The sequence below is a fragment of the Marmota flaviventris genome, chromosome 17, assembly GCF_047511675.1.
Source record: "Marmota flaviventris isolate mMarFla1 chromosome 17, mMarFla1.hap1, whole genome shotgun sequence".
Lineage (NCBI taxonomy): Eukaryota > Metazoa > Chordata > Mammalia > Rodentia > Sciuridae > Marmota > Marmota flaviventris.
This window is the reverse complement of record NC_092514.1, coordinates 43,057,748-43,081,917: the sequence shown is the minus strand read 5'-3', so window position 1 is coordinate 43,081,917 and position 24,170 is coordinate 43,057,748. Positions and strand designations below refer to the sequence as shown.

The 24,170-nt window shown below is 34.6% G+C and overlaps 1 protein-coding gene across 4 annotated transcripts in view; it reads left to right on the top strand.

The window, feature by feature from the left end:
* Ints2 (integrator complex subunit 2) overlaps positions 1 to 24,170 on the top strand; it is a 50,244-nt gene that overhangs the window by 13,231 nt on the left and 12,843 nt on the right. For all 4 annotated transcript variants that reach the window (XM_071603223.1, XM_071603224.1, XM_027950347.2 and 1 more), the window contains exons 9-18: positions 1,414 to 1,539; positions 7,843 to 7,914; positions 8,001 to 8,115; positions 10,582 to 10,650; positions 12,249 to 12,383; positions 13,359 to 13,535; positions 14,634 to 14,742; positions 17,059 to 17,163; positions 20,222 to 20,386; positions 21,893 to 22,094. In XM_071603223.1, the coding sequence (XP_071459324.1) occupies positions 1,414 to 1,539; positions 7,843 to 7,914; positions 8,001 to 8,115; positions 10,582 to 10,650; positions 12,249 to 12,383; positions 13,359 to 13,535; positions 14,634 to 14,742; positions 17,059 to 17,163; positions 20,222 to 20,386; positions 21,893 to 22,094 (1,275 nt within the window). The remainder of the gene's footprint in view (positions 1 to 1,413; positions 1,540 to 7,842; positions 7,915 to 8,000; positions 8,116 to 10,581; positions 10,651 to 12,248; positions 12,384 to 13,358; positions 13,536 to 14,633; positions 14,743 to 17,058; positions 17,164 to 20,221; positions 20,387 to 21,892; positions 22,095 to 24,170) is intronic.

The window sequence follows — 24,170 nt, the reverse complement described above, 5'->3', positions numbered from 1 at the left end:
TAAAACACTTGAATGTTTCTAATGTTTTCAGTTACAGAGAGTCATATATATATATATATATATATATATATATATATATATATATATATATATATATTAGTTTTACTTTTTCTCCCCATTTTTATATTTACTGTAGCTGACAGTTAAGTTTTGACAAATCTTAAAACTCTTAATGTAATTATAATTTTCACTATTGCCTATTAAGATCCTGTTGCATGGTTTTATCTTACACATTCATTTTTATGTTCCCATACTACTGGGTAATATAAGGCATGCTTGTGTTTGTGTCTTAGGAAAAACACTAAGTATATTTTTTTTAATTTGATTTTTAATTTTTTCTTTTTAGTTATACATAACAGAATATATTTAGACATATCATACATACATGGAGTATAATTTCCCATTCTTGTGGTTGTACATGATGTGGAGTTATACTGGTTGTGTATTCATTTATGAACATAAGAAAGTTAATTCTGATTCATTTTACTACCTTGTCTTTCCCATTCCATCCCCTTCCCCATATTCCCCCCACTTCTCTCCCCAGCCTATTGGGAGTAAGCATTTATATATTAGAGAGAGAAACATATTCAGCCTTTGTTTTTTTGGGATTGGCTTATTTCACTTAGCATGATAGTTTCCAGTTCTAGTCATTTACTGGCAAATGCCATAATTTCATTGTTCTTTATGGCTGAGTAATATTCCATTGTGTATATATGTACCACATTTTCTTTATCCATTCATCTGTTGAAGGGCACCTAGGTTGGTTCAATAGCTTAGCTATTGTGAATTGAGGTGCTTGAACATTGATGTGGCTGGTCACTCTAGTATGCTGGGTATATACCAAAGTATATCCTCTTTAAATCCTTTGAGTATATACCAAAGAGTGGGATAATTGTGTCAAATGGTGGTTCCATTCTAAGTTTTCTGAGGAGTCTCCATACTGCTTTCCAATGTATTTTCTTCTTCTTTTTTAAAAATATATATGTATATAGATTTTTTTTAGTTGTTGATGGACCTTTAATTTTAATCATTTATTTCTGTGTGGTGCTGAGGATTGAACCCAGTGCCTCACGCATGCTAGGCAAGTGCTCTACCACTGAGCCATAACCCAGCCAATGTATTTTCTTAAAAGTTTTGCTTTTGAGGGCTGGGGATGTGACTCAATGGTAGAACACTTACTTCTTCAGTGTGTGTGTGGCCCTGTGTATTGTCACCAGCACTACAAAAACAAAAACAAACAAACAAATAAATTTTGCTTTTGACAACTTAAGATGTTAAAGATTTTATAGTGAGGTATCATTATAAAGTTAAAAAGTTTTATCTGAATGGTTAAAATGTTGGCAAGTTCATTTTTTTTTTCCTGGTCTTCCCTCAACTAAGAAAAGTAAAGTCTAATCGTTTATTTCTTTTTAGACCAACTGAAGAAGAAGCTGAGCAATTACTGCAGTTGATGACCAGCCGACCTCCTGCTACACCGGCTGGGGTTCGATTTGTTTCCCTTTCCTTTTGTATGCTACTGGCCTTTTCAACACTTGTCAGGTACCTCACTGGTGGCTGTCTTTTCTCAACGTCTGCTTTTATTAACTTATTCAAAATACAAAGAGGTTGGCGATGTAGCTAAGTGGCAGAATTCTTGCCTAGCATGCGTGCATAGAGCCCTGGTTTTGATGCCTAGTTCCTCCGAAAATGGGAAAAAAAGGGAAAAACAAAACAAAAATGCCTGAATAGTATTAAATTAAAATTGACCTACACAGGGACAGTACAAAAGTTGACCTATACGGACAATTGTAGTATCTTTAAATACAAGGGTATTTTTAGCATCTACTATATGTCATTCATTTTATCAGTTCTTATGAATGTTGTTTAAAGGAATAAGAACAATTCTTCAGTGCTGAGCATGGTGTTACATTCCTGTAATCCCAGTGACTCAGGAGGCTGAGGCACAAGGATTGCAAGTTTGAGAACAGCTTTAGCAACTTAGGGAGCCCTAAGCAACTTAGCCAGACCCTGTCTCAAAATAAAAAATTAAAAGGGCTGTGACTGTGGCTCAGTATTTAAGCACCCCTAGGCTTCAGTTGCTGGTACCAAAAATAACAAACAATCAAACAAATAAATAAAATAAAAATTGGTCTACAAAATTTGCAAAGACTAGCCAGATACAATGGCACTTGCCTATAAACTCTGGTACTCTGTAGGCTAAGGAGGAGAATTGCAAATTTGAAGCTGGCCTTGGTAATTTAGCAAGACCCTGTCTCAAAAATAAAAGAAGGTTTGGAGATGTAGCTCAGTGGTAAAGCACCTCTGGGTTCAATCTTCAATATCCGGGTCGGGGCAGAATAAAAAGATTTGTTAAGAGTGTAGCAGTCCTGATTCCCCTCCTCACTGTTTTCCCTTCCCTGAAGGTAATGGCTTTCAGTTGTTTTAGCTTGTTTTGGGTTTTATTAGTACATTGTTAATAACAGTTTTGTGTTTGATGTATGTTTATTTTTTTGTTTTAGGTTTTTGTTGTTGTTGTTGAGTTCATTCTATCAAGCATGAGAAATTAGTTCTCTTTATTCTAGAATGAGTTTCCTAGCCACATGTAATGTGGTGGCATTACATGTGTGATCCCAGTGGCTTGGGAGGCTAAGGCAGGAAGATTGTAAGTTCAAAGCCAGCCTCAACAACTTAGCGAGACCCTGTCTCAAAATAAGAAATAAAAAGAGCTGGGATGTGGCTCAGTGGTTAAGTGCCCCTGGGTTCAATCCCTTCTACAAAAAAAAAAAAAAAAAAAAAAAAGAATTAGTTCCTTTTCTTCTCTGTCCTAAAATGTATTCACATACTCTTTTCCTCCCTTTCATTCTCCCCAGAGGTATAATGGTATATGGTTTTGATTAGGTCAATCTAGTGTTGTTTATATTATAATGATGATATAAACACTACTGAGAGCTCAGCAATGTAGTAGATGATTTCTTTTCCTCTAAAAGTTCTTTGTTTTGCATTAATAAATTTCCTTTTTATTTTTGTTTTCACTGTGCGTGGTGTTCTGTGTTCTGTTAACGCAACCTGAAACTTTCTGCAATCTAAATCTTTTCTCAAGTTGTTCTCACCTATGAGATAGTCTATTAGTTTAATCATTTTCAGAAATCTTACCTAGAGGGGCTAGGATTGTGGCTCAGTGGTAGAGCGTTCACCTAATACATGTGAGGCACTGGGTTTGAGCCTCAGCCCCACATAAAAAAATAAAGTACAAAAAGAAAAAAAAAATCTCATCTAGAGCGTTTGGACCAATCTGAACTGGTTCCTTGCTTAATGGTGATACAGAATTGTACCCAACTGTCATCTAAGAATTGCTCTTTATCATTATTTTGAGGGTTTGCCTCTTCTTTTCTTTGTAACATCTCCTGTTTCCTGCATTTCATGTCATCATCTTTTCATTTGCTTCCTCATTGCTTTTTTAGAAAACAAGCACATGGGAGTTAAATTCTTTTGAGACTAGTGATTTCTGAAAATGCCTTTATTCTACTCTGATGTTTGATTGCTAATTTGTTGGTGTATAAACTTCTAAGTTGGAAATAATTTCCTTTGAGAATTTTGAAAGTGTTGCCCCATTATCTTCTAACTTCCAGTGTTGTTGAGAAGTCCGATTTCTGGTCCTTTGTGTGGTGTATTTTATTTAAATGTGGAAACTTGAGGATTAGCTTTCATCACTAAGGATTTGAAATTTCTAGAAGATATTTACAGGTCTGAATTTGTTCTTTATTCATGGTTCTTTCAGTAATTCCTTTTAACTTAGAAACTCATGTCTTTCAGTTCTAGAGAATTTTCATGAATTAATTTGTTTTTTTTTTTTTTTTTAAAGAGAGAGAGAGAGAGAGAGAATTTTAATATTTATTTTTTAGTTATCGGTGGACACAACATCTTTGTTTTATATGTGGGGCTGAGGATCGAACCCGGGCTGCACGCATGCCAGGCGAGCGCGCTACCGCTTGAGCCACATCCCCAGCCCCAGTAATTTGTTGATTATATTTTTCCCTTGGGTTTTCTTTGTCTAAAACCTTTTTTATTTAAATTTGTCTTTGTAATGATAATCTTATTTTCCTTACCTTTATCTTTTTTTCTCTGCACCCCTCTCTCTGTCTCTCTTTTTGGTTTTTGGGGGGCTGAACCTAGGGGCACTTAACCACTGAGCCACATCCCTATCCCTTTTAATATTTTTATTTTCAGACAGTTTCTTGTTCATTGGCTTAAAGGTATTTACCACCCATTGAAAGTGTACAGTTTGTGCCAGGCATGGTGGCACATGCCTGTAATCCTAGCCACTAGGGAGGCTGAGGCAGGAGAATTGTGAATTCAGAGCCAGCCTCAGCAACTTAGTGCAGCCCTAAGCAACTTATCGAGACCTTGTCTCTAAATAAAATATAAAAAAGGGCTGGGGATGTGGCTCAGTGGTTAAGTGCCCTGGGTTCAATCCCTGGTACCAAAAAAATAAAAAAAATTTACAATTTGCTGGGCACAGTGGCACATGCCTGTCATTCCAGTGACTCAGGAGGCTATGGCAGGAGGATAACATTCGATTCAGCCTAGGCAATCTAGCAAGCCTCTCAGAAACTTAGACCCTGTCTCAAAGTAAAAAAAGTGCTGGGAATGTAGCTTGATAGTAAAGCCCCTCTGGGTTCAATCCCCAGTACCAAAAAAAAAAAAAAGTATATAATTCAGTATTTTTTGGTATATGGATAGTGTTATATAACCATCAACAAAATCTAATTTCAGGGCATTTTCATCATTCTGGGTATAAATTGTCCATTCTACCTATTAGGATTTTTCTCAACTTGATATTTATATCCTTCTGTATTCAGCTTTTGATTTCTTGTTTGTTTCTTTCTTTTTTTTGATACATAGGATTGAACTCAGAGGCTAAGGCGACTTTTTGTCTCTCTTTTCTTTTTTTTAAGTTTTAGTTGTAGATAGACACAATGCCTTTATTTTATTTTTATGTGGTGCTGAACCGAACCCAGGGCCTCACATGTGCTAGGCAAGTGCTCTACCACTGAGCCACAACCCCAGCCCTGTCTCTATTTTCTACTTGGAACTTTTCATTGGTATTTTTTATTGCTTGATTAGATTAGTAGGGAATTAAAAAGCAAATTAGAACCTCTAAGTACATCGATAGGCCTATGAGAAACTCTTCAGCTGATCAGAGTCTTAGAGAAGAATATTTTCTTGTCCAGAAAGTGAAGACCTGTCTAGAAACCTTTGAACAAAGATAAAAAGTAAGGATTAAGGACTGGTAGAGTCTAGTCATTCATTTAGTTCTGATTTTACAATGGTGCTCCATATATACCTGGTTGTTCCTTAATTCAGACAAACTGTTTCACCATCTCAAGTAAATAAATCCAGTCTTTGTAAGGGAAGAATATTCATCTATTGTATAGAATGGTGAAGGTGATTTGGAAATCTGCTGATGACTTACATGGACTGCCTCCCTCTCTCTCTCTCTCTCTCTCTCTCTCTTTTTAATACCTTTATTTTATTTATTAATTTTTATGTGGTGCTGAGAATCAAACCCAATGCCTCACAGGTGCCAGGCAAGTGCCTTACCCTGAGTTAGAACCCCGGTGCTCCCTCTGTTTTAATCTTTCTTTACTCCCACTCCCAGAACTCCTATGGAATTGTCAATTCCTTAGCCCTTTGGGAATTTTGTGGTATAAAATGGACTGGTTTTCTCTTCTACTAGTTTAGTATTCTTCCTTAAGTTTGCTAAGTTGGTTACCTCTCATCTATATGTTCTAAAGCTTTCATCTTTTGTCTTATTCTCTTTTCTTAACATACATTGCTTTTATTTTTATTTATTTAATTATTTATTTTTAAACATACATTGCTTTTTTTAAAATTGTTGATTGAACTTTATTTATTTACTTATATGTGGTACTAAGGATCGAACCCAGGGCCTCATACATGCTAAGCAAGCACTCTACCAACTAAGCCACAACCCCAGCCCCATATATTGCTTTTAAGAAAATTTTTTTAATGTAGTTTTAGTTGGGTTTCAGTAGGGTATATAATTAGGTATGTGAAGTGAGGTGCTTCATTTTTTTCTACCTGAAGTATTTTTATTCTGTTAATGTATATTCTTTTTTTTTTTTAATAGATGGACACAATATTTTTATTTTGTTTATTTTTATATGGTGCTGAGGATCGAACCCAGTGCCTCACATATACGAGGCAAGTGCTCTGCCACTGAGCCACAACCTCTATTAATGTTTATTCTAAACATTACCTCTAATCTTCATTACTCTCTAATGTCCAGGTTTAATTGGTAGGAAACCTAAAGTTCAGAAAGTTTTTATTTATTTATTTTTTAGTTTTTTCAAGATTACATTACCAGTAATTAGCAAGGATGGGATTTCTCCTCTGATTGGCAGGCTCTAAAGACACCTTTCTATTTTGTATCATTGTCTTTAATTAGTGGAATGATTTAGGTTAGTTGAAAATGACCTTTTTAATTTACTTAGCTTGGTCTGTAAGAGAGCGTGCTCTTTAGTTGAGGAATAAACCCAGGGTTGCTTAACCACTGAGCCACATGCCCTGCCCCCTTTTTTTATTTTATTTTTAAATTTTGAGACAGGGTCTCATTAATTGCTTAGGGCTTTCCTGAGTTGTTGAGGCTGCCCTTGAACTTGTGATCCTCTTGGCTCAGCCTCTAGAGTTGCTGGGATTACAGGCCTGTTCCATCATGCCTGGCATTAGTGACTTAGGGTTTTAACTATTTTCACTGCAGTGAGGTGGAAAGAAAATAATGAGAACTTTTTTCCACAAGTCAGAGTCAACTTGTACCTTTCAATTTAAAATATAGGAATTGCTTTAAAATTGCTATTGCCACTGTTACATTTTTCATAACTGATGAGTCCTATTCTTTGTCATGGTTAGTAATAATTTATTTCTTTATAATGTTGAATTCTACTCAAAAGATTTTTATAAATTGAATTCTTTTTTTTTTTTTTTTTTTGGTGGTGGTGTCTCATGCATGGTAATCAGGCATTCTACCATTGAGCTGTACCCCTAGCCCTTGAATTCCATTTTTGAGATAAAAGATGGACTGACTTCTTACTGTCTAGTACTTAGTTTCTTACATTTTTTTAAAAAAATATTTTTTGTTGTAGATGGACACGATACCTTTATTTCGTTTGTTTATTTCTATGTGGTGCTGAGGATTGAACCCAGTGCCTCACACATGCTAGGCAAGTGCTCGTACCACTGAGCTACAGTCCTAGCCCCAGTTTCTTACTTTTTGATGCTAAGTATTTTTGGTTTGTTTTTACCGTACTGAGGATTGAACTCATTGGCACTCTGCCACTGAGCTATATAGCTCTAGCTCTTTTTATTTTATTTTGAGACAGTGTCTTGCTGAGTTGCTGAGGCTGGCCTCAAACTTGTGATCCTCTTACCTCAGTCTCCCAAGCCACTGGGATTATAGTCATGTGCCTCCATGCCCAGCTTGATGCCAAGTTTTAATACTAGATTTTTCTGTGTGAAAAAGTTGATACAGTTTTTTTAACTTTTTAGTCCCAAAGGGCCTTTGCTTTTCCAGGAATGTGAGGAAGTTCATTTTCTCTAACTTGCAAATATGGTAACTAAGATTTTGAAAGAATTTTAATATTTGATTTCATGATGAAAAGCAAAAAACCTTTTTCTTGAGTTCTAGAACTACCTCATATCTCAATTATAATTGTCTAATTCTGCAAACTGTTCAAAATAGGGAAGGTAAAAAAAGTCCTATCAAAAATAATTTCACAATGCTTTCTGGTTTATATGTCAGTATATCTGATCGAAACCAGTGATATTCTGGTATGTTTTATATAGTACACCTGAACAGGAACAGCTAATGGTGGTGTGGCTAAGTTGGATGATAAAAGAAGAAGCTTACTTTGAGAGGTAAGGTGACTTAATTTGTTTTTTTCAGTTGAGAAAGCTTTTCTTATCTCCCCCTTTGGAAATTCAATTTTTTTTTTTTTCAACAGTACTTCAGGCGTCTCTGCTTCTTTTGGGGAGATGTTATTGTTGGTGGCTATGTACTTTCACAGCAACCAGCTTAGTGCTATCATTGACTTAGTCTGTTCCACTTTGGGAATGAAGGTAATTTTCTTTATTTTCTTTCTAAAAGGGGTTAATTTTTGTAGTGTAAAATAAGTATAGTTGTTTTAAGTAATTTTGGTTGTTTAATAGATTGAAGTTTTATCAGTAGATCTTAGAAAACATGCATTTTAAGAATATGTATTTATAAGAATAATAGATATTCAGTACAGAAAGCTTAAAAAGTACAGAAAATGGGAAAAAAATCTTAAAATGATATACATATATTTTGTAATTAAAAAAAAAATCCTATTACCTACCCCTGCAAAAAACAAAGCCAAAAACATTGGAACTTACTAGTATGTCATGAATATTTCTTTATATCAATAAATATTTGATACAGTGTGATTATTTGATGGCTGCTTAGTAAGTCATCATTTGGATTGATTTTACTTTTTTTAACGGGCTTTTTATTTGCTGTGTAGTTTTTTTTGTTTTTGTTTAATGCTTAGATAAAAGTATCCTCATTTGTATTAATATACACACAGGTTGGACACAGTGGCTCACACCTGTAACCCCAGCAGCTTAGGAGGCTAAAGCAGGAGGATCAGAAATTCAAAGCCAGCCTCAGCAATTTAGAGAGGCCCTAAGCATCTTAGTGAGACCCTGTCTTGAAATAAGAAATAAAAAGGGCAGGGAGTGTGGCTCAGTGGTTAAGTGCCCTAAGTTCAATCCCTGCTACCAAAAATAAATAAATAGATAGATAGATAGATAAATATAAAACTCTGAATGGCAATTAAGTGAAAAGTATGATTATGTTAAAGTGTTTCATGAGTATTGCCAGATTATTTTTCAGAAAAATTATGCCAGTTTAAGTTTTTGATTAGTCAATGAGAACTCCAGTTTTCCTAAACTCTCACCATAATGTGGCATTTCCATTTATTTTATGTTTGCAAATCTGTTTTGTTTTTTCTTGCTGTAGTAGGGATTGGACTCAGGGCTAAGCAGGCTAGCCAAGTGGTCTGACACTGAGGTACACCCCTAGTCCTGTGTTTCCAAATTTGATTGATGAAAATTTATCTTATTTATTTTGTATTTCCTTGATAATTAGTGAAATTGTAATTTAAAAATCAATGTGTTTTGGCTGAGTATTTCTTTTTTTTTGAAAAATTTATTATTATCCCAATTTTTTTGTAGGGATTTTATTTTTACTTTTACAGATTCAAAAATAATATTTTTATATATTCATACATATTCACATATGCTTATGTATATATATTCAGATGAATAACATGTTTTAGTTCCTTTTATATCATATCTCATTGGTTTAAGACACACATATTACCCAATATTGAAATTGGGGTTCATTTTTCAGTTGACCTGTCGTATTGTGAATATGATAGTGTTCTGTCCCCACTCTTTTTTTTTTTTTGCAGTGCTTGGAATTGAACCCAGGGGCACTTTATGACTGAGCTGCATTCCTAACCCTTTTTAAATTTATTTTGAAATAAGGTCTCACTTAGTTACTAGGATTGTCCTCAAGCTTGTAATTATCCTACCTGAGCCTCATGAGTTGCTGGGATCGTAGGTGTGCACCACTTTGCCTGGGCTGTCCATAGTTTTTATCCCCTTAAAAGCAAGTATTAAATCAGTGATGTATCTTCATATCTTTAAAAATGAAGAAGTATAATGTTTTTGTGACTGACTTTTTCCAGTCCTTTTTGCCATTTAATTTTGCCATGTGGAAATTCTTGTCTTTAGTTTTATGTAGTATATTTTTTATTTTGGGGTTTGTATTTTATTGTTAAGCTTAGAAATGTTTTTCCTTCCTCAGGTTTATCTAAGTGGTCACCTTTGTTTTCTTCTAAATTTTTAATTTTTTTGTGGCTTCATATTTTGCATTTAAATCTTTAATACATTTGAAGTTTATTTTGGTGTATGGTCTCATGTGTACAAAAATAAAACTGTCCCTCCACAAAGATAACTATCTCTGTTTTGTTTATTGAAGAATCCACTGCCCCATTACTGTCTTAAAATGCCAATAATTAGTACTACTTACTAAGTACTTTTTCAAAACTAACTTACTTTATTTATTTTTGAGACAGGGTCTCGCTATGTTGCCCAGGCTGACCCCAAACATCTGGGCTCAAGCGATCCTTCTGCCTCAGCCTCCCGAGTAGCTGGGACTACAGGTGTGCACCACCATGCCCTGCTTTTACTAAGTGCTTTTTTTTTTTTTTCTTCCATGCTGGGGATAAAACTCAGGGCCTCACACAGGCTAGGCAAGTGTGATACAGCTGAGTTACATTCCCAACCCTGCTTTTACTAAGCATTTTTTATATTAGTTCTATTTCTGAGGAAAAACACCCTTTAATGTTGGGTTTGAGAAGTTACTTATAAAACAGTAGAATACTTGAACGTTCAAATATTAATATTGTATATTGTAACCATTTTAGATAATAAATTCACCAGAGTAAATTGTGTTTCATATATTTTTACATGCTGTTGGAATTCTTTTGATTATTTTAGATTGTAATAAAGCCAAGCTCCTTGAGCAGAATGAAGACCATCTTCACACAGGAAATTTTTACTGAGCAGGTACTTCTTATTTTATTTATTTATTTTTTAAAGATACTTCTTATTCTTAGGAACGGATTTAACTTTATTTTACAACATTCTTTTAGAGAATAAAAGAATAATATATTTTCCCTCATTTGTTCTCAGTAGTATTTAATGATGATTTATTTCATCTTTGAAACTTCTGTAAAAAATAATCCATTTAAAATGCACTTTTTTTTTTTTAAGTTTTTTTTTATTTTTTTAGTTGTAGTTGGACACAGTACCTTTACTTGATTGTATGTGGTGCTGAGCATCGAACCCAGGGCCTCACGCTTGCTAGGCGAGCGTGCTACCACTGAGCCACAATGCCAGCCCTAAAATGCACTTTTAAAAAATTAATTAATCAAGTATTTTTGGTTATAGATGGACACAGTACCTTTATTTTATTTATTTATTTTTATGTGGTGCTGAGGATTGAACCCAGTGCCTCACATATGCTAGGTGGGCACTCTGCCACTGAGCCACAACCACAGTCCCTGAAATAAACTTTTGAAGAAGCTCATTATATAATAAAGTTATGTTTCAAATGTGTATGTTTTTGGAGACTATGAATAGATGCCTAAGATTCCTTAGATATTGGTAGTCTTATGGGGTAATCATTTGGATTTCTTAGGAGACAAATAGAAACCTATTTAAATATTTAGGTTGTGAAATTCATTTCTAACTAGGTTTCAAGCTAGAGTCTAAATTCCTTTTTCTTGCATTTGGATGTTCTTATTTGGTCTTAGCACTTTTGTCTGGGGGTGGCTAAGAATATTTTTATTTTGAATGGAGTTAATTCTAAAATTTAAGGTTAATTCTTAGATTCATTAGTAAATTTAAATATAAAATGCCATATCTATATATGTACATATATACGTCTAGAAAATAGAATATTTGAGAGTACTAATGGATCCATAAATCTTCCTGTGTTTATGGTAATTAACATCCTAATCTCTGGGACATCAAACTCTCCTTCTCCCTTCCACATATATACACACACATTCTCCCACCTAACAGTCACACAAAGGACATAGGAGAACCATAATTTTTTGTGCTTAATTTTGAACCAATAATAAGACAAATATGGGGAGGGTCTTTGAAACCCAATTAGAGGCCTGTATGTGATATATTGAGAATAGAAATTGGTTTATGTGGAACTTTATAATTCAGATAGTGCTTTTTCAAAAAACTTTTCTTTTCATCAAAACAACCCTTTTAGATAGGTAAGACTGAAGACATGAAAATAGATTTTTTTTTTTTGTAGATGTGAAAATAGATTTAGAAGATTCAGTAACTTCTCCAAAGTCATTGAGCCCAGATAATATGATTCTAAATATTACTTACATATTTTTTTCCTTATTATACCACTGTGTACATATCTTGTGTTTACAAATAAATTAAAAAGTAAATAACTGTAAAAGTCACTAAATGTTTACTTCCTTATCATTTAAAATGTTTAAAACATGTAATAATTGATTTTCATGATTTGTTTCTAAGTACAGCATGTATTACTAATTTGCCCATTAATTCTCTTTTTTTCAAAATAATTTTATATTTCATTCTACCATGTGTATTATATTATTTTTCCCTTTAAGGTTGTCACAGCTCATGCAGTTCGGGTCCCTGTCACCAGCAACCTGAGTGCCAACATCACTGGGTTTTTGCCTATTCATTGTATTTACCAGCTTCTCAGGAGTCGTTCCTTTACCAAGCACAAAGTGTCAATAAAAGTATGACCTTACATTTACGTTTCAAACTATATCTAAGTTGATTCTTTCCTCATAGCTAGTTTTGTTTTAGTATGTAGGTTTTTATTGAGGATTTTATGTATGAAAAGTGTAGTGTTAACCTAAATTAGTTGTAATTTATACAGTTAGATTTATTAGGATCCCAGTTTCAGTTGTTTCGAATAATCTCTTACTTATAAAATGTATATTATCCATTTAAATTCTCAATAATAACACTTGCCTATTTCATTAACAGTAAGAAATTGCTGTTTTCTAAATTTTCATGTTTTTTTATTTTGGGTTTTTGTTTTTTGAGGACCTGGGAATTGAACCCAGTGCCTTCCACATGCTAGGCATGTGCTCTATCACTTAGCTATATCCTCAGCTCCTAAAGTTTAGTTCTGTTCACCAAATTGAGAAAGTTGTTGGTCAGCTGTGACCACTATTTATAAATTTATTGCAAGGATACCTAACACCTAACATTTATATAAATTGTTTTCTGTTTATTATACTTGGCTTTATTAAACAGAATGTCTTCAAAGACAAGACTGAAACCCAGAGGGTAGAGAAATCTTCTGAACTGTTTGTGCTTATCAGAGCTACTTTCATTATTGCTCTGTGTTTGCTCTGAAGAAAGATGCTTTTCCTAAATTCCTGTCTGCTATGAATTACTTCACTTACACACATGTGGTACTCTAAACTGAGATATAGTAGAGATTAAAATGTTTTTCTTACTATTAAAAAGCAGGCTTCTTATCATTTAGATTCATCTTTCATGGGCAGTATTCTCAATAAGGATATAAAGGTAGTTCATATTTTTAAATCAAAGACAGTTATAGAACTAAATAATATATTTGGAACTGCCAAAGTTAAGAGTAAATTTCACTGATTCATAAATCATGTATATGTGCTTTTATAATTTTACTTGCTTTTTCTTATTGTCATAATTTATTTGGTACCTATAACCTTCTTTTTTAGGACTGGATATACAGACAGCTGTGTGAAACCTCCACTCCACTCCATCCTCAATTACTTCCTCTGATTGATGTGTACATAAATTCTATACTTACTCCAGCATCTAAATCTAATCCAGAAGCCACAAATCAGCCAGTTACAGAGCAGGAGATACTCAATATTTTTCAAGAAGTCATTGGGGTAAAACAGTGGTTCCTTTACATCTACTAACTTCTTTTTCTTTTAGTTTGTTCTTTTGACTTAGTCCATATATTTTTTTTCTTCCTCAGAAGAGTTTTAGGTGATTCTGAAATTAAAATAATATTAAATATCATTAGATAGCTCATAAATACAAAAATAATTAAACAAAATAATGTTATTCCAAATGGTTTGTCAGATAGGCACTTTTTTTTTTTGTACTGGGGATTGAACCCAGGGGTTGCTTAACCACTGAGCCACATCTCCAGTCCTTTTTATTTCAAACAGGCACTTTTTGAGGAGTCTTTTAAAGTCTTTGTTTTAAAGTGTACAGGTAAAGTATAGAGATTGTGTATTTGTATTTGTCAACAGTGTGACATTTCAGCACATTCAGCAGAGTGTTAGCTTATCAGAAATCTTAAGATGTACCTAAATTGTGTATGAAAATTTGATTAAAGTATTTTTTCCTCATTTTGTTGGATGGGAAAAAAAAGAGTTGTTTTTTTTTTCTTTTTTTTTTGGTACCAGGAATTGAACTTAGGGGCACTTGACCATTGAGCCACATCCCCAGCCCTATTTTGTGTTTTATTTAGAGACAGGGTCTGAGTTGCCTAGTGCCTCAGTTTTTGCTGAGATTGGTTTTGAACTCGTAATCCTCCTGTCTCAGCCTCCTGAGCTGCTGGGATTACAGGTGTGTGCCACTGTGCCTGGCAAGAGTTGCATTTTTTCACAAATACAGTTAAATGTCAGTATCTTTTCTAGGAATTGTTTTCTTCATGACAAATTTCACATAATACTTGAGATTGTGTAAGCCTTTCAGAAGCAACTTGCTGGGAATGCTACTGAGTAGTAGTAGCTGAAGTCTCTTTTTTTCCTATTAAAGTCTAGGTAACATGCTGTTCATCTGTCATGCCATCTCATATTTCACTTAAACTTCAAGTCATCTCTTTGAGTTAGTGCAAATTCAGCAACATTTCTCCCAGTTTATCCAACTGTGGGAGCAACAGTGCTGGATAGTCTATTTTGATGCTTTTGCTATTAGAAAAGAAAAAGCACTAATGCAACTTAACAGTATTTTGAAGTTTGTAATATTACCTCCAGGGTGACAATATCCGCCTTAATCAGCGTTTCAGTATCACAGCGCAGCTTTTGGTGCTTTACTACATACTGTCTTATGAAGAAGCTCTCCTAGCAAACACAAAGACTTTAGGTAAGTTTTGTGTGGGTGAGTGGTTCTAGTAGTTCATTATTATTTTCTGCATGCATTATTTTCTAAGGTGTTGTATGATAAAATAAAGCCAAATACTCTAACAAACTCTACTGTCACTTTATAATATTTGCAGTGAAGACAAAGTATTCTCAATGCATAAGTATGTGTGGGCGCATAATCATTTCTCTGGCTCAATCCTCTGTTTAGCAGGCTAAATTAATGGGTAACTGAATCACCTATATTTTGAGAATTTTTATTAATCATATTCATTAAGTATAAATTAAGAGGTAAAACTGAAGAAATTTTTTGCTTTTTTTTTTTTGGTACCAGGGATTGAACCGAGGGTTGCTTAACTACTGAGCCACATCTCAAGCCCTTTTTATTTTTTAGTTTGAGATAGGGTCTCACTTATAGTCTTGCTAAATTGCTGAGGCTGGCTTTGTACATGTAATCCTCCTGCCTCAGCCTTCTGAGCCCCTGGGATTATAGGCGTGCGCCACCACACCCGGCATTTTGCTTGAATTTAGTCTTTGTCCTGTCACACATTAGTGTGAAGAGTAATAACCAAATCAAAAGCAGTAGAGGTCTGGGGATGTAGCTCAGTGGTAAAGCACCCCTTTAGGGTTAAATCCCTAATCCCCAGTACCAAAAAAAAAAAAAAATTGTTGACACATAAGTGAATTTATTCTTTGTTTTTTCTTTTCGAGGTTTTCTTTGCGAGGTGCTAGGGATCAAACCATGTGCATGCTAGGCAAGCATTTTACCACTGAGCTATAGCCCTAGCCCTCCAGTTATTTATTTATTTATTTATTTTTTGGGTACCAGGGATTAAACTCAGGGGCACTCGGCCACTGAGCCACATCCCCAGTGCTTTTTTGTATTTTATTTAGAGACAAGGTCTCACTGAGTTGCTTAGTACCTCACTTTTGCTGAGGCTGGCTTTGAACTCCTGATCCTCCTGTCTCAGCCTCCTGAGCTTCAGGGATTACAGGCATGCACCACTGCATCCGGATCCAGTTATTTTTTTGTGTATGTTAATAAAGTTTTTTTCTGGGGGATCATGTACTGGAGATTGAACACAGGGGCACTCTACCACTGATTTTTTATTTTTTATTTTGAGACAAGGTCTCTTTAAGTTGCTCAAGTTGGCCTCCAACTTGCAATCCTGCTTCATTCTCCCAAGTTGTTGGGAATTACAGGTGTGCACTGTTTTACCCTTTTTGGATATGCTGTAGACATTGTGATTGAGATTCTAATAGGTTCATGTGGTATACAGCAGATTATGTTAGAATGAAATTAATGTGGTAGGCACATAGAATGTGATAGAGATGAGACAGAGAAAGGTAGTGTTGATTGGCAAATATCTTTATACTGTGTGATCTATGAATCCATTGAAAGTTTAGAGTCTAGAGCTGGAGACAGATGATTTGGCCAACTCTGTATTAGAACATTGGGGCTTCAGGATAAAGAATGATTAATAAAGAGATGAGAAATTACAAGCCTGAAAGTTTGGTCATAGTATATATTTAAATGAAGGATGAGTAGACACTGGATTATAGGAAAAAGAATAGAAATCAAGATGGACTTGTTAAAAAAATAAAGACATTGCTAGCTGAAGGTAGGAGTTAAAAGAGAAGGAAGTCAAATCCATATTGCTTAACTTTTTTAAAAAAGTCACTAGCCAGGCATGGTGGCACATGCCTGTAATCCCAGCGGCTCAGGAAGCTTAGGCAGGAGGATCACAAGTTCTAAGCCAGCCTCAACAAAGTAGTAAGGTGCTAAGACCCTGTTTCTAAAATAAAATACAAAAAAAGGGTTTGGGATGTGGCACAGTGGTTGAGTGGTCCCTGAGTTCAATCCCTGGTACAAAAAAAAAAAAAAAAAAAAGAATCACTACAATGTATATAATGTGATTAAATTAAGGCTTCTTTTTATGAGTTAAATTAGAATCATGAAGCTCTAAGCCATGTGTTCATGACTGCGTTTGATCATCCTGATTAGATTTAGGAATGTCTGGACTCACTTATGAGTTCTTTTAGTGTAGTGCTTTTCTGCATGTAGCTTCTCTCACTAATAGTGATTTTTCTCTCCCCAGGTTTCAATTTCAGGGCATGTTCCAGACTTTACCCTTAGATATGTCTTGCTTTTCCTATAATTCACAATTTTGTTATTGATTCTTCATCTTATATACTCTTTACAGATTGTGAATTAAAAGTAATTTAACATTGTTTTTGTTTCCATTTGGGTTGAAGGTTAAGATTTTTTTTTTTTTATTCTGACGCTTTTTTCCCCATGTTTTTTATGTTTAACTAACAGCTGCCATGCAGAGAAAACCCAAATCGTATTCTTCTTCTTTAATGGATCAGATTCCTATCAAGTTCCTCATTCGGCAGGCCCAAGGGCTACAGCAAGAGTTGGGAGGTATTTGTTTTATTTGCTTTTTACTGCCAAAGTTTACTGTTAAGAAAACTTACTGAGCTGAGCACGGTGGTGCACACCCATAATCCCAGCAGTTTGGAAGGCTGAGGTAGGAGGATTATGAGTTAAAAGCCAGCCTTAGCAAAAGTGAGAGTATCTTAATTGCTTTTTAAAAAAAATATTTTTAGATGTAGATGGACACAATCCCAGTTAATTAATTATATGGTGCCAAGGTTCAAACTCAGTGTCTCACACATGCTAGGCAAGGGCTCTGCCACTGAGTTAAAACTCCAGTCCTTAATTGCATTTTGCTAACTCTGGAAACTATATAAAAATTCACAGTGCAGTTTCTACTGAACATGTATCACTTTCATACTAAAGTTGAAAAGTTTTAGTCATTATAAATTGAGAGCCATCTGTATTTTTAACCTACTCAAACAGCAGTTTCTTGTGGTTGAACCTAATAGACACACACACGAATTAAAAAAAAAAAATTACATTAACTTATGATTGATGGGGCTGGTGTTGTGGCTCAGTGCTAGGACACTTGCCTAGCATGTGTGAGGAACTGAGTTCGATCCTCAGTACAACATAAATATAAATAAATAAAATGAAGGTATTGTGTCCATCAACAACTAATAGTATTAAAAAAAAAATCTATGAATGATTTTGGTGTAGTGGATCAAACCTGTAATCCTAGTGACTTGTGATGCTGAGGCAGGAGGATTGCAAGTTCAAAGCCAGCCTAGGCAACTTTATGAGGCCCTAAGCAACTTAGCGAGACTCTTGTCTCAAAATAAAAAAATAAAAGGGCACTCTTATATTCAAAAAACCAACCAACCAACCAACCAAAAACCCAAAAATCTATGAATGATATTATACCCTTCTCATGAGAAATTTTTCCCCTTGGACACTTGAATATTTTTTCATATTAATACATGTAGATTTACCGTATCATTTGCAATTGTTTCATAATATTCTATAATACATTGATACAGATATAGTGTAGTTTAACTGTAAATAGAAATATAGTACTATTTTTAGGAATTAGTTTTCTTAGGCAGTTTTTATAATGTTTCTGTTTTTCGTTTTTTCAAAGTTGTAATTTTCTTGTTGTGATTGGTCTTAAGGAGAAATATGAATCTTCATTGATCATCTTTAACCAGATGTCTGCATTTATTAACTTATAACTTTGCATGGTATGTTTCCAAAGAAATGATGTAGTATTTAGCAGCATTTAGTAATTAACATGTTTTATTGAAAATATCATAAAATGTAGATTAGTTTATACTATTGTAAGCAGTCCTTTTGTGACTGTTGGGAGTAGTTTTAATTGTAAATTAAAAAGAGCAAAGGAGCTGGGCACATGCCCATAATACCAGTGGCTTGGAATCTGAGGCAGGAGGATTGTTGAGTTCAAAGCCAGCCTCAGTGACTTAGCAAGACCCTAAACAACTCATTGAGACCTTGTCTCTAAATAAAATATGAAAAAAGTCCTTGGAATGTGGCTCAGTGGTTAGGTGCCTCTGGGTTCAATCTCTGGTACCAAAAAAAGAAAAAAATGCGCAATAGAATAATTTATATTTAAACTTTAAAATATCACTTTTTGTTATAATCTTTGCAAACATTTAGCATCAATTTTAAGCAGATTTCATGAGAAATGAAGCAGGTATTATTATTGGGATTAAATTGTGGGTATGGTTTAAGTTGCATAATGAGGGGACAATTTGATCTTAAATACTTTGATACTACTACTGTTATTTCTACACTCTTACTACTACTCTGATTATGATAGTAATAATATAGTATTATCAATATTTATTGGATACTTATGTGCCAAGCACTTAGCTTGTGGTACTTCATATAACTGAGTAAGTATTTTTATCGTATCATCATTTATTTTCTTTTTACTAATATTACACAACAGTTGTAAATAGTCGAACTATGCTATAGGCAAAATGTTAGAAAAAAGAGTTTGATTTAGTAGGTTTTAGGTAGGTTATACTAAAAGTTGTCACTTTTTTGTTGTTTTTGGTACCAGGGATTGAATCCAGGGGTACTTAACCACTGAGCCAAATCCCCAACCCTTTTTTTTTTTTTTTTTTCAATGACAGGGTCTCACTTAGTTGCTTAGGGTCTCACTTCAGATCCACCTGCCTCAGCCTCCCAAGCTGCTGGGATTAGAGGCATGTGCCATTGCGCCCAGCAAAAGTTATCACTTTTACATACTCAAAAATGGCAGTTTTAATTTTATCAATGTATAGCAATGATTCTTAGTGGGGTTGGAAGAAAGTGTATATTCTTTACAGAAGCTTATCTGCATTTCTCAGTGGGCCTTTTTTAAACCATGTATGATCTCTGCCAAGCAGACATTCTTTTACCCTCTTTTTTTCACTCCCTTCAACTCTTGAAACATTGCTATGTCAAATAACTTTTCCTGATGAAATGTTTATGTTGGGATGAGGTAGAAGAAAGCTTGAGAACTTTTTTTTTTTTTTGGTACTGGGGATTTAACTCAGGGGCACTCAACCACTGAGCCACATCCCCAGTCCTATTTTATATTTTTATTTGGAGGTAGGGTCTCACTGAGTTGCTCAGCACCTTGCTTTTGCTGAAGCTGGCTTTATACTTGAGATCCATTTGCAATCTTCCCGCCTCAGCCTCCCGAGTTGCTGTGATTATAGGCATGTGCCACGGAGCCTGGCTCTTGGGAACTTTTGATATAATGGTTTCCAACTTACTGTTTATCACTTGGAGATTGATTTAACCGGATTCTCTTGCTTGAACTACTATATGGAAATTCTTAAACTGTGCTATGCATGCACAGAAGTGCAAATTCCTAAGGCTCTATTCCAGAGTTTCTGCTATAGTCATCTGGCATATAATCTCTTACTCTGCAAATGAAACAAGCTTCCCAAGCTTCTGATGCTAGAGATGCCCTAGCAGTGTTTGAGAAACACTGCTTTAAAGCATAATCTTTCTTCGTGGAAAGATTCCTTGATGGGGAAACTTATGTTTTTTGAGAGCAGAAAATCTAATCGACTTGCTGTTAATTTTTAAGGGTTGCATTCAGCTTTACTACGTCTCCTTGCAACTAACTACCCACATTTATGTATTGTGGATGACTGGATTTGTGAAGAAGAAATCACAGGGACAGATGCTCTGTTACGGCGAATGCTCCTGACTAATAATGCCAAAAACCACTCTCCTAAACAACTACAAGAAGGTACAGTAAATTGATCCTCTTCTTACTCTTTTAATAGTACAAGAATATCCTAGGCTAATTGAAACCTTATAATAATGCAGAATTTTCCTGGGAATATAGGTGTTTTGGTGAGTATATTTTAAGTAATTTTCTCTGAGTTGAAGGAGTTTTAGCCATTTCTTTTTGACGTGTGTGTGTGTGTGTGTGTGTGTGTGTGTGTGTATGGGAGATATATATTTATATCTCCTAGGGCTGGGGATCAAATTACTTCTGTTTTTTCCTTCATATCCTATGTTATATCACTAAAAAGGTGTGGTTTTAGAAAGGTCCTAAACTGGTTAGAAATAAATGCTTTGGAATAAGGAAGGCAATGTGCTTGTCATTAATGGGTAATATTCTGGATTAATACTGTTAAATTGAAATGCAAACCACATGTATGAACTTTCTAGTTTCCTATTAAAAAAGTAAAAAGAAAACAGCAAAATTAATTTTTAAACTTTTTTATAGTTTATTTATTTTCTTGTGAACAATTTGTGCAATCACTGCAAAATAAAAGTATTGCAGAATCTTTGCTCCTGTTTGCTAGCACTAGCATTGACCTTTGCAGTCTTCCTTTCTTCTTCTCTTAAATTCTTTTCGCTGTGGGTTTTTTTTTTTTTTTATTTCTTTTTAAAATTTTTCCTTTCACTGTTTTCTTCAGGTCAATTTCTTTTGACACAGTGTCTTGCAAGTCTTTTTGGGTTTATTTTTCATTTCATAATCCAAGGAATTGTAAATCATACCAAAGCCAGGTGTCTTGCCACCACTAACATGGGTTCTAAATCCAAATATGAAGACCATATCTGGCATGGTGTTGTAAATTTTGGATAGTTTTTCCTGAATTTCTGTTTTAGTTATTATTATTTTCTTAGGGTTAAGGAAATTGATGACCATTGTTTCATAAACTTCCTAGGCTAGAGAGGTATTTGTTCATGGTGGTAGGTACTCCTTAGGCAGCTGAGAAGGAAAAAACAAAAATAATTTTAGTTATTTTATCAGACATTACCAATATATTGTTATTTTATCATGTAATCTTATAAAATTATTAATAAGATATTTCACTACTCTTTTGGAAAGCACACTTCTAGATGTTTGCTAGTAAAAGCAATCTGCTGGATCCTAAAAGGGGGCCACCTGGAAAAAAGTATCAAGAAGTTGGACCTTTCAAATTAATAACTATCAGAACTAATACTTTGGCTTCTTTTTCTATTTTAGTCCTGCTTTTAAAATCAGTGTAAATCACCCAAGTAAATGAGATTAGTTATTGAGTCATTAATATGATTTAAAAAATGAGATTTTACTGTTGTTGTCCTTTATAAAATAACTGCACTTGCACTTTTTTTTTTTTTAGGATTAATCAAAACTATAGCTACATTGAAAATTTTACTTTTAGCAACCTTGTTTTCTTTGACCAGTAGTCTGAGAAGGAATATTTCTTGCTTGGTAAACTATAGAATTTAGGTTATGACTGCTGAATTTTCTTTTTAGCGTTTTCAGCTGTTCCTGTAAGTCACACACAAGTGATGCAGATTATAGAACACTTGACTCTGCTCTCTGCCAGCGAACTTATACCATATGCAGAAGTATTAACTTCCAATATGAACCAGCTGTTGAATTCAGGAGTTCCACGCAGAATTCTTCAAACGGTCAATAAATTATGGATGGTTCTTAATACTGTGATGCCTAGAAGGTAAATTCATTGTAATACAGAAAGTATAGCAGTGATAATATACTGTCATATTATTATATTGTTGAAAATAAGTTTCATAAGATCACTTATTACAATATTTTTTTAGTATGTGACAATATAATTCTTTTGGAATGCTACAAAAGAGTTGTTTTATTTTTAAGGAAAAGAATAAGGGGTTGGGGCTGGGGCTGGGGCTGGGGCTCAGTGGTAGCCCACTTGCCTAGCATGTGTGAGGCATTGGGTTTGATTCTCAGCACCACATATAAATAAAAAAATAAAGGTCTATCAATAACTACTAAAAATGAATTTTAATAGATAGCCTATTTCCAGTTTGAAACATTTCTTTTAAAAGTGGATTTCTCATGTATAGTTACTTTTGGCTAATTTTGATTTAGATCATTATGTCTTATATCATTGCAGAGGTTCTGCCTGAGAATATTCTTAACTAATTTTCCAAAGCTTCTTTGTGCATGTATACATGTGTCTGTGTTTGAATCTTTTTTTTTTTTTTTAAACCCAAGGATGCTTAACCACTGAGACAGGCTCTCACTAAGTTGTGTAGGGCTTTGCTAAGTATTATGCTGAGGCTGGCTTTGAACTTGTGATCTTTCTGCCTCAGCTTCCTGAGCCATTGGGATTACAGGTGTGTGCCATTGTGCCTAGCTTGAATATCCTTTTAAGAAAATTACAAGCAGTGGCATAATATACACATTGGAAAATGTATTCAGTATATTTCCACATATTATTTTTGTGATTACCTTTCTTGTCTAGCCCAACTTTTTTTCCCCCCAAAATTAATAATTGTCTTTTTTTTTGGTACTGGGGATTGAACTCAGGGACACTTGACCACTGAGCCACATCTGCAGCCCAAATTTGTATTTTATTTAGAGACAGGGTCTCACTGAGTTGTTTTGCACCTTGAAGTTGCTGAGGCTGGCTTTGAACTCGAGATCCTTCTGCCTCAGCCTCCAGAGCCGCTGGGATTACAGGTGTGGGCCACCACGCCTGGCTTGTCTTAGTGTTTGTTTGCCTACTTTCCTATGAATTTACTAATATTTGGATGCCATGCACCCTTCCTGATGTCTAAATATTCATCTGTATTCATCTAAATATTCATCTGTAAGGGTGCTTGGTGTTCAAATACAGATTGAAATCACCTGGAGAGATTTTAAAATTCCCGATCCCCAGGTTGTATCCCATGCCAATTAAGTCAGAATGTCTGTGGTGGAGTGAGGTATCAGTATCTATTTTTAGATTTCCCCAGGTGATTCCAATATGTAGCGATGAGAACACTGAATTTACTCTTTATTTTTAGTCAGAAGGACTGTGCTGGTCCATAGATTACATCACTAATGCCTGATCAGCTCTAAAACACAGTTCTGGGTTTGAGTTACTTGAGATTCAATAGGTATGGAGTAGGATCTGGGAATATTTATATTTTTCTAAATTTAAGTTTTACTTAATGTCAAATTAACAAATGTGCTAAAATTTAAGAAGCTAATAATATATATGGTCTGCCTCACACCTTTTATTTTATACCCTATTCCCCAGAAACAACTATTTTTCAGCTTTTACCTTTTTTGTGTGTGTAGTTTTAGGAATCAAACTCAGAGCCTCTTGCATACTAGGCAAGCACTTGACCACTGAGGTGCACCCCTAGCCCTCTTTTAATTTTTTTTTTAATATATATTTTTTAGTTGTATATGGACACAGTGCCTTTATTTTGTTTATTTACTTTTATGTGGTGTTGAGGATCAAACCCAGTGCCTCACACATGCTAGGCAAGTGCTCTACCGTTGAGCCACAACCCCAGCCCCGTTTTGTTTTTTTTATTCTAGCATTTACATCCTTTTGATATAGCTCAATTTTATATATATAGGTTTTAGCTGTAGATGGACACAATACCTTTATTTTATTTTATTTTTTATTTATGTAGTGCTGAGGATTGAACCCAGTGCCCCATGTATGCAAGGCAGGCGCTCTACCACTGAGTCACAATCCTAGCCCCTCAATAATATTAAAAAAAAAATTTTTTTTTTTTGTAGTTGTAAGTGGAAAGCATGCCTTTGTTTTATT